Genomic DNA, 11,831 nt, shown 5'->3' with positions numbered 1-11,831 from the left:
CAACCAAAGGAAAAGGGTGATGGGACGTGATTGAACAATACCTCAGGCACGCATTGCGCACAGTGAACCGGGAGGGGTGAATATTTATTATTTCGGTCTTAAAAGCTATCTTTTTTGTCATATGTGCCCGGGTGACCGGGAAGAGCACCAGAGGCCCACCGAGGTGTTCGGCTCTGATCAGTCATGGTAGGTCGTGGTCGATCGTCTATTTAACGTAGCTCGATTGGGGCCTATGGGCCCTATCAATGATCAAGGGTTTGATGTCTGTAGTGGCTCCACATTCCTCTCTTTTGTAACGGTTGATTAATAATTAAATCGCTTGAATTTTTCATAACGAAGATGTTTATTGGTTGCTTACTAATAATTATCTTTGGCCTTTTCATGTGTTCCCTTCTAATAATAATAATTGTAGTGGATATATACTCATACAAGGGAGAATTGCATTATCAATGATTGAGTTAAGGTATTATCAATGAATTTGGTAAAGTGTACAAGTACATAAAATTCAAGTTCATTTCCCTACCTATTTCTCAAATGTAGTAAGAATATAGAGAGTAGCTTAAAGTAGATATTTTAATCAAATTTGGAATTCATAAACCTCATCATCTCCACTATAAAGAATATTAAAAAACATAAATGTAAAAAAAGATTACACTCTTGTGTGTCTGCACAACACCTCATAGCCTAGCTGTTCTTGGATCCGGAGATTCTGGTGCAGCTCTTAATTTAAAAACCATTTAGCCCACAAGACATGATTTTGTTTTCCTCTTCCTCTTCCCCTTCCTTATCCCCAGGCTCCAACCTCAAGAACACCATAAACAACTAAAACAACATTTTCCCTTCTCTCTCTCTCTCTCTCTCTCGGAGTTTGTAGCAAAAACTAAACTACAATTGCAGCTCCACTCCCACCATTTTCATTTGCTGTAATGCCTGTTTTTCCATGGACCCTTTTCCTTTTTCTTGTTGCTCTGTTCCACCGCTCCGCCGCCGTGAACCGCCAGGGGGAGGCGCTGCTGGAGTGGAAGAGGAGCATGAAGGGGGCGGTGGAGGCTCTGGAGAATTGGGACTCGCGTGATTTGATTCCCTGTGGGTGGTTTGGCGTGACATGCAACTTTAAAATGGAAGTGGAGGGGTTGGAATTGAGGTATGTTGATCTCCACGGCGTTGTCCCTTCCGATTTCTCGTCGTTGAAATCTCTGACCAAGCTGGTTTTAACCGGGACGAATCTCACCGGCGAAATCCCGGAGGAGATTGGAGTTCTTCAGGGGTTGAAGCAGTTAGACCTTAGTGATAATGCACTTACCGGCGAAATTCCGTCTCAGATTTGTTATTTGCCGGAGCTGGAACAGCTTTATTTGAATTCGAACCGGTTAACCGGGTTGATTCCCGCAGAAATCGGAAACCTAACAAACTTAGTGTGGCTTATTCTGTACGATAACCAGCTCAGCGGCGGAATTCCCGGGAGTATCGGAGCCCTGAAGAAGCTGGAGGTGATTCGGGCCGGCGGAAATAAGAATCTGGAGGGCCCGCTGCCGCCCGAAATCGGGAACTGTACTAATTTGTCCATGATCGGGCTTGCTGAAACGAGTATGTCGGGCTTTCTGCCTCCTTCTCTCGGGCTTTTGAAGAAGCTTGAGACGATTGCGATTTACACCTCTCTTCTCTCCGGGGAAATCCCGCCGGAGCTCGGCGACTGCGTTTCTCTACGGGATATGTATCTCTACGAGAATTCCCTCACCGGCTCTATTCCTGCCTCGCTAGGGAACCTCAAAAACCTCCAGAACCTTCTTCTATGGCAGAACAATCTGGTCGGAACTATCCCTTCCGAGCTCGGAAACTGCAGAGACCTCCAGGTCGTCGACATTTCGATGAATTCGTTAACCGGCGCCATACCGGAGAGTTTCGGGAATCTGAGTGTGCTCCAGGAGCTTCAGTTAAGCCAGAATCAGATATCGGGTCGGATCCCAACCAATCTAGGGAATTGTACCGCCCTCACTCATATCGAGCTTGATAACAATCAAATCACCGGGTCCATTCCCGCAGAATTCGGGAATCTGTTGAATCTCACTTTGCTGTTTCTATGGCAGAACCGCCTCGAAGGCGAGATTCCGGCCGCCATTTCTTCCTGCCGGAGCTTACAGGCTGTTGACTTATCGCAGAACGTGTTGACCGGTTCCATTCCGAGAGGCGTTTTCAATCTTCAGGAGCTCAACAAGTTGCTTTTGCTGTCCAATAATTTATCCGGAGCCCTACCGCCGGAAATCGGGAACTGTTCTTCGCTTATTCGGTTCCGAGCTAATGACAACAAGCTCACCGGTTCTATACCGCCGGAGATTGGGAAACTGAAGAATTTGAATTTCTTAGACCTCGGCTCGAATCGGCTCACCGGAGTTATTCCGCCTGAGATTTCTGGCTGCCGGAACCTCACGTTTCTCGACCTGCATTCCAATTCGATTTCCGGTACAATGCCGGAGAATCTGAACCAGATTGTTTATCTCCAGTTCGTTGATTTTTCCGATAATTTGATTGAAGGTACGTTGAGTCCGAGCCTTGGATCACTGAGTGCACTCACCAAACTCGTTTTGGGGAAAAACCGGTTTTCTGGCTTGATTCCGAGTCAACTCGGTTCGTGTTTGAAGCTACAATTGATTGATTTAAGTAGCAACCGGCTTTCCGGTAACATTCCAGCGGGTTTAGGTAAGATTCCGGCGCTGGAAATCGCGTTAAATCTAAGTTTGAATCAACTTTCCGGCGCGATTCCGGAGGATTTCACTGCGTTGGATAAGCTCGGAGTGTTGGACCTCTCTCACAATCAGCTCATAGGCGACCTCCACTTTCTCGCCGATCTCCAAAATCTCGTCGTGCTCAACGTATCGTACAATAATTTCTCGGGCCACGTGCCCGACACGCCGTTCTTCACCAAGCTTCCCCTGAGCGTCCTGGCCGGGAACTCGGAGCTGTGCCTTTCCGGCAAAGTCTGCTCCGGCGACCAAAGCGGCGGCGTCAGGCGGAGCAAGGCGGCCAGGGTAGCCATGATCGTGTTGTTATGCACGGCCTGTGCGCTCCTCGTGGCGGCTCTGTACATTATCCTAGCCGGCAAGATTCACGGCCGCGGGGCCCACGGCTTCGATCTCAGCAGCGATGATGACGTGGAGATTGGCCCACCTTGGGAGGTCACGGTGTACCAAAAGCTCGACCTGTCAATAGTCGACGTGGCAAAATCCTTGACACCTGGCAACATCGTCGGTCGAGGCCGGACGGGTATCGTGTACAAGGTCAACATTCCAGCCGGGTTAGCCATCGCTGTGAAAAGATTCCGAGCATCGGAAAAGCATTCCGTCTCGGCATTCTCATCGGAAATCGCTACACTCGCTCGAATCCGTCACCGGAATATCGTGAGATTACTGGGATGGGCAGCTAACAGGAAGACCAAGTTACTGTTCTACGACTACTTGTCTTGCGGTACATTAGGCACATTGTTACACGAAGGTAATATTAGCATAATATATTTGTAACTATCAAATTAAATATTTTCTCTTGTCCACAAAAATCAAATATTTTCTCTTGTCCACAAAAATCATAACCCCTCGCCCTACTGCTCACCCTGGTCCGACAGGATTGTGAAAGGGTTAATCCTTAGCAGCTCATTAGGTGGATGAAACAAGGCTTGATTTTGAATTTTGCCTATAATCCGTCACCTATGAATCAAATATTTTCTCTGTGATAAGTTATATCAAATTGTTTACCTTCTTATTCATTCTCAGTTCTTTTATCATGACAGGTAACAGCGGAGGGCCAATAATCGAGTGGGAAACGCGGTTCAAGATCGCACTAGGCGTGGCGGAGGGCTTAGCCTATTTGCACCACGATTGCGTCCCGCCGATCCTTCATCGTGACGTTAAGACTCATAACATTTTGTTAGGTGACCGATACGAACCATGCTTGGCAGATTTTGGATTGGCTAGGCTGGTTGAGGACCAAAACACTACATTTTCTACAAATCCTCAATTCGCTGGTTCATATGGCTACATGGCTCCAGGTATAATAATAATTCACCTCTTCCTTATTATCCAATTTTTAGTACTATACGATCTAAAAATGGAGAAATTAGGATAATTAATTACCACATTGTTTTTCTTTTTAGTTACACCTTTAAAAGGTGAAAGTATTTGTGAGAGTGAAAGAATGATTAAATTGGGAAGTGGAAAGTACAAGGGTGGGAGTTAAAGTGGATACGAAAATGTATGTCATGTGATATATAATGATAAGTTAGAATGAAGATATAGAGTATGTAGAGTAGAGAGTTGCATGGGGCACGTGAAAGCACGTGATGGGGTTTCAAGTGTTTGTTATAAGGGTTTTGTCTTGGCATGAGTTTGGCAGGCCATAGTGCTGGTTTTGCTTGAATGGCATGACAGATACTTAGCATGGGGAATGCCCAAACACACCAATCACCTAACATAACGTACGTTACTTAGTGGTCACACATTTCCACACCCTTTCATCAACCCATCCCCCTCTTGGCCTTTCTTCTATGTCATCTTATCATTTGTCATATTATTATTTCCCACTGCAGAGTTATACTAGCTATACTTTGATGGCAATTTAATCTTGACTCTAGTAATTTTTTTAGTTTAGTCCTAAATGATTTTTTTGTGCTTAATTAGATTCTGAACTTCGACAATTTTACTTAATTTAGTCATTTATTAGGATATAACTTTGTAATTTCTCCTTCATTAATAGTTTAATACCCAATATTATAGTAGTTTTGCTCAATTTACTCATTGACTATAATTATTTTATTCATTTTAATCATCAACTTTGACTATAATGATTTTTCTCGATTTAGTCATTAATTCTAGCAGTCAATAGACTAATCAAGACAGAGGATTGTATTAGGTAAAACTATTGAAATCCAAGATCCAATTAAGCATAAAAAGTCATTTAAAACTAAATTAAGAAAAAAATTGATGACTAAATTGGATATAAACTCTTTTTTTATTTAAATAATATATTTGAATTCAAATCTCATCACCCGTTAGAAGAATATAATTATGCACACACATACACCATCTCCAAATTGCACTTAATAATTTAAGTGCATGGCCCACACTATGATGACAAGAAGTTTGAACTAAATTAAATTTGAATAATATAATTTTGCATATGATGATAAGGACCAAATTAACAAATTTGTTACAATTGGATGTTGCAGAGTATGGTTGCATGGTAAGGATCACGGAAAAAGTTGACGTTTATAGCTTCGGGGTAGTCCTGCTGGAGATCATAACGGGGAAGAAGCCGGTGGACCCATCATTCCCAGAGGGGCAACATGTGATCCAATGGGTCCGAGATCATCTCAAGTGCAAGAAGGACCCGGTGGACATTATTGACCCGAAGTTACAGGGCCACCCGGATACGCAGATCCAGGAGATGCTTCAAGCCCTAGGAATATCACTTTTGTGTACCAGTAACCGCGCCGAAGATCGGCCGACGATGAAAGATGTGGCGGCGCTGTTGAAGGAGATCCGCCACGAGCACTCCGCCGCCGGGGAGGCGAGTAAGCCGGAAAAGACGCCGGACGGAAACTCTTACTCCTCGTCGACGTCGCAGTTGATGGTGAACTTTCAAGGATCGTCTAATTGCTCTTTGGCTTACATTTCTTCTTCTGCAAGCTATTCCCCAGGGAATTGAACTCATAAGTTTGGGATCTAAAAGTATTATTATTAGGTAGGGTGGGATACATAGTGGGAGATTAAGACTAGCATTGTAAAGAATTAGGGGAAATTTTAGTCAGTTTGATGGGAAACAAAAATAGAATTGAAGAAATTGCTGTTAGTGAATGTGTATAGCAATTTGCAAATTAAAGGCCATAGCGATATTCTTAGTTGGTGGATAAGATAAGGCTTCTTTTCGCTTAGTATTCACTATTTTCTCAAATCATCATGATTTGCTTTAATACCAATTCAAAATTTTATCTATTTCATAAAATTCAATTAATGTCAATCTCACCCAGGAATGCTGTTCGGCGGTGTCTGATGAAGGGTCAAATCCAGCAATTGGTGGATAAAGAGATTGTTAGGCGTAAGCCGATCAAAGGTTAAGTCTAGCATTATACCTCTCGAAAATGTGACAATCTAGCCTTTGACGCAGTGGTAAATGTTTGATTCTAATAAATGGTATCAGAACCAGGTAACGTGTTCTTATTTTAACAAGAGCAAAAATACAATTGGTGCGCGGTCTATAAGAAAGAAAATAAAGTTGTGCATGTTCAATCAATTACACAATTAATTGATATCTCTATCATGATGAGGTTAGCTTACTCGATAGTTTAACTTGAACGGAAATTTATTAATATAGCGCACACATACATATTTATACTCTTTTAGCTAGGTATTAGGTTGAAATGTCATTGTGTAATACTCTATGGATAAATATTTAAAAGGGAAAATGACACTTTTTCCCCCTATGTTATATGCTTATAGCACTTTTCCTCCTGTGTTATTAAAGTGGCAGTTTCCCTCCCTCAGTTATTCTAAAAGTGGTAGTTTTCTCTCTTGCAATGTTAAATTGACATTTTTGTCCTTTAAATAACTATTTCATTTATTTTTATTCTCTCAATTGTTACTAATATGTATGGAAGATCACGGTTCGATACGAACCTAATCGAACACTGTAGCAATTGAACTTAAATAGTATAGACGGTTACGGTTACGATTCAGAACCGAAAAAATACAATAAAATAATTGTTAAATTTAGACTATTTTTAAATAAGAAATAAAATTATAAAAATAAATACGTAGTAAATAAATACATAAGTTTTGATTGGCGGTTTAAAATTGAAATTGGAACCGAACCGTACCGATTTATCAAAATAAGTGTTTGATTATTTTCACTATATATGACTGTGGTTAAGTTCCGGTTCACGGTTCAACAATTATTTAATTTTAAATTTTTCGGTTTTGAATCGTAATCAGAACCGTCCATACTATTTCGATATGATTGTTACAGTGTTTGGTTAGGTCCGAACCGAATCGTGATCATCCATACATATAAATAATAATTTGTTGGGGAAGAAAAATAAATGAAATAATTATTTTTAAGAGTAATAATGTCAATTTAACATTTCAGGGGGAAAAACTGTCACTTTAATAACACGGGGAAAAAATGCTATATGCACATAACAAAGGGGGAAAAAGTGTCATTTTCCCTATTTAAAATTATAAATATATATTCTAACAGTTGAAACTCTCCCTCCCAAAATATTTGACATCTTACAATAATACCCACCTTGTGGCTTAGCTTGCTGCATGCCTTTATGATGTACTCTGATAATATGAACTTTTATATGACACTAATAATCACCAAAATGTCCCTTCACCCAACCACCCTGCTACCTCAAAAAAACGAAAAACTTGTCCACTTGTCAAGACAGGGATGGAAAAGTAAAAGCAAAAAGAAGCATGAATTGATTTTGACTATCATGTCAATACTAATTTCCCACAACAACTCCAAAGGAATATATATATAATGCCTCAAAAATCTTAAATCACTCCTAATTTTCTTCCGAATAATTACCAAGACTAGCTTTCCCTCATTTAGCAAACTCTGTCTCCCTCGGAAAGAAACACTGTGCACTTAATATAACACCAATATTGTATGTAGAGCGGCCATTGTTGAAGAAATAGTATAAAATGACTTTTCAATGGCTATTTAATGGTACAAATATATATGAGACTTTCAATTTGAATCAGGTCAAAGTGAATTTGGATTTTTTGTAGTTAGACGAAGAGGTTGGATGAATGAGAAATTGATTCTCATTTGAGTTAGAAAAACTAGGTGAAAAGGCTTTAAAGAAACTTTTATCCCACATTGGTTTAGGAAGTGGATTTGCACCACTATATATACAAGGGTCTTTCTAAGGGATATTGAATTGTATAACAAAGATGACAAAATGAGTTTGAAAATGTAAGACTCATGTACAATTTTTAGGTCTTAATTCAAAATTGGAATTGATTCACTTCTAAATTAATTCCAATTTTGAATTACAATTAATTCTTAGGAACAAGTGACAGGATAATTGGGCATCAGCACCTAACCCGGAACCACTGGTAGGAACCAAGACAGTTGTCGGGCATCAGCACCTAACCCGGAACCACTGGTAGGAACCAAGACAGTTGTCGTTCAAACTACCCAAGACACCTCACTCCTCAGCGTCAATGCTCAACGGTTCAACTCCTCAGCATTGATGCCCAACGTTCAGCTTCTCAGCATTAATGCTCAACGGCTCTTCAGCCCTTGGCATTAACGCTCCATTACTGAGCTGAAGGAAATAAAAAGGCTCACAACGCAAAGTAGAGGGACAACACTTGAACTTAGACAAAACACATACTGAACTCATTTGTACACTGAGCACTGCACTCAAATATTGTATTCAAATACTCAATAATACTCAAATAATATATCCGGTAACACATTATTACCGTCAGAGAGTGCAACTTAACTCGTATTTACAACCTACCCACCAAAATCCTACCATTCATCCTTTCTTTGTTTCCAAAATAATAATCCTTAGGGAAAATCGCACTTTTGGTCCTTCAATTGTTGCCCGATCTGCAATGTGGTCCCCCACTGTCAATTTTATGCAATTGGGTCCCTAATAACCTTAAACCTTAGTCGATGTAGCCCTCCAGTCAGATTTTACTCTAACTAGTGTTAAGACCATGGACAATTTAGTAATTTCACAACCCTTTTACCCCCAATTTCCTCCATCCCCCAATTTCGTCGTCTTCACCGCCTTGTCCAACCACACTATCCCACTCATCTTCTCCTTCGGCTTCCACCGTAGCTTCGTGTAATTCTTCCGCTTGTCTCACAGCTTCGCCGACGCGCCGCAATGCCGAACACTATATGTTCCAACCCTGTTTTCTCACTTCTTTGGATCCTCCTTTCTCCCTCCGTTCCTAACGCCGCATACGGCTCCACCGTGGAGTTGATTTGCTGGTGAATAGGTAAGGCGGCGCTATGTCGGTGTGGAAAAGTGTCGTTGTTGCAGGCTCTAAAGCTAGAAACCAACTTGAGAGTATACAGCCCGTAGGTAGCGGATACAAATAGAATGAGCCACACCATGAATTTGGCCATGGCTCAATTCTGCAACCCAGAAATCGAACAAGGCCTGCCGGAAGGAGGGTTATTTATCTGATCCCATATGATTTTCTCAGAATCCTTATCTCTCTGTAACACCTTGATTGCCATTATCTCAACCGCTCAACACAAAACCAGTTGGGTTGGAAACAATCAAACTTACAGAGTTACAGCGCCAATCGAAAACAATGGTTTGTCCGGTGAAGATTACGGCCACGGCGGCCAAACCCAAAGCTTTCAAGAAAAAACATGGCAGATCTAAGGAATAAGGTTCTAGGCTTTCAAAATATTCAAAGATGAAAAGAATTTGAGTTGGTTTAATTTGTTACAGAAAAAGAGGAAAGTAAAGGGGGAGATAATATGCATTAATTGAACAAGCAGTACGCAATGAGCATAAACCTTTCACAAGAAAAGAGAGAAGAAGCGTAGCGACTAGCAAGTGATGACTAAAAACAATTTTATTCATTTCTGAAACATTTCTAGAATCTACAGATTCCAGCCACCGGCCAACCGCGGGTCGCTGGAGTCTTACCCGGCTCCGAACCTAGAAATTGCCTCCGCCGTCCCGAAAACCCAGAAGCAACCACAGCCGTCTCAGCCGGTGCCGCCGCCGCAACAAACCGCCAAGCCCAACCACGACGCCAAAGAGCTCCACATGTTCGTCTAAAGCTCCAGCGCGTCTCCAGTGTCGAAAGCCGGCAGCCTCCACATGTTCAATGAGCAATCCGACCGATCGCCAAGGAGGAAGAAGAGGGCATTGATTGGAGATATTATTAAGGTGGTTGAGAAATTACCAAATTGCCCATGATTTTAACACTAGTTAGTGAGAAATCTGACCGGAGGGCCACATTGACTAAGGTTAAAGGTTATTAGGGACCCAATTACATAAAATTGACAGTGAAGAACTACATTGCAAATCGGGTAACAATTGAGGGACCAAAAGTGCGATTTTCCCTAATCCTTATTATTTTCAGGTTTTCTACCTACAGCCATATATTTGACAATGTCATGTAAAATTATGAGTTTAATTCTTATTTTTATAGCGCACATTTTAAGATTTACCTAATCTATAAAATTTTAGTATATAAGTTGTTGAGGGTTGATGAGGATTGAATTGTCTAGCATTACACGTAAACTGAACAAAGATAATATAAGAATACAAATGAAGAGATCTAGTAGAACACAACCACTAGAGTCCTAACAGGGTTTACCCAAACGTAATATGTATCAACATTTATACTATTAATAAAAACAATATCCTCAGTTTTAAATTCCCACCCAAAACAGAACTATAATATTATGGTTTGCGTAATATTATAAAATATGGTAATACAGTTCCTATCCCTAATACAACTAGTATGATACCCGTGCGATGCACGGACTAACAATTTGAAATATTTAGACTATTTTCATATATGAAAAGAAGATATTAGATTTATTCATTTATATAGTTTTGTTATTTAATAGTTATGTTGATTTGATATGAAAAAGTTATGAATATAGATATTTGCAATTAAAATATGAATTGATATTTAAGATGGGTAATTAGTTAAAAGAAAATTTTTTAATTAAAATTTCAATACAAATTATTTAAAATTACAAATTATTAAAAACTTCTTGGTAAATTATATTATTAGTTGAAGTACAATTTCTTCTAGAGTTACCGCAAATACAAATTTTGAGACCTTTGGGATGGTTAACTCTAGATGCAACAATATACAATTGAGTATCGACAAAAACTGGTTTCCTCAATAACAATTTAACATGAGATCATATTTGCTACTTTCCCCTTGACTTTTATTAATAGACATTGCATATGAAAGCGTTAAATGAAATTGTCTTCCTTGTGATTTGAATGGCAATCTTATATATTTAAATAATAAAATTAGTGATGAAATTATAATCAATTCTATGATATCTCTATGTTTAACTACCATAGTAAGATTAAAGTGTTAAATACAGGTTTGTTTTTTTTTTTTTTAAATTTAAATACATGTTTGTAATTATGAATAATATGTGTGTGTTTAATTTTGTTTAATTATAGACCTAATATGTGTATATTTAATTTTCCTTAATTATATCCAAATATATGTATGTTTAATTTCATTTAATTATAGACAGAATATGTGTATATTTAATTTTCTATAATTATGTCCGAATATGTTTTTGTTTAATTTTCTTTAATTATTCCGTAATATGTGTACCATTAATTCCTTAATTGATTAGATAAAATCTATATAATGGAAAGTATAAAAAACAGTTTGATAAAAGTATAATGTGTGAATTAATTTCTTAATTACCATAATTATAATATTTTATTCAAAAGTAACCATTAACATAATTTTATATGTGTAATAATATGTGAATGGAAATAATTTGCATAATTGTATGGACGTAATAATCTGTGAATTATTTGTAGAATATTACCAAATCAATCTATCACTAAATCAATCAAAAACATTTTAAAAATCTAATTTATTCTTAGTTGTTGATTATTATAGTACTTGTATTTATTCAATTTTTATTTAAATTTACCAAATACCTCCTCCTATGCATACCAATTTATATCAACTGATAAAAACAATTAACACAATTAGCTATCATCTATCTATCACTAAATCAATCAACTATTAACTACTTAAGCCTATTTAAAGCATACTTAAGAAATGACAACTGTAAACTCTTGA

General features: G+C 38.8%; 1 protein-coding gene across 1 annotated transcript; it reads left to right on the top strand.

The window, feature by feature from the left end:
• Positions 1-613: 613 nt before the first annotated feature.
• On the top strand, positions 614-5,981 carry LOC116010701 (LRR receptor-like serine/threonine-protein kinase). Its single transcript, XM_031250217.1, has 3 exons — positions 614-3,489; positions 3,782-4,039; positions 5,216-5,981. Exons 1-3 carry the CDS (start codon positions 927-929, stop codon positions 5,692-5,694), a joined length of 3,300 nt encoding a protein of 1,099 aa, XP_031106077.1. The 5' UTR covers positions 614-926; the 3' UTR covers positions 5,695-5,981.
• Positions 5,982-11,831: the final 5,850 nt, after the last annotated feature.

This window comes from Ipomoea triloba, chromosome 2 (assembly GCF_003576645.1).
Source record: "Ipomoea triloba cultivar NCNSP0323 chromosome 2, ASM357664v1".
Lineage (NCBI taxonomy): Eukaryota > Viridiplantae > Streptophyta > Magnoliopsida > Solanales > Convolvulaceae > Ipomoea > Ipomoea triloba.
This window is presented reverse-complemented; position numbering and strand designations above follow the sequence as displayed.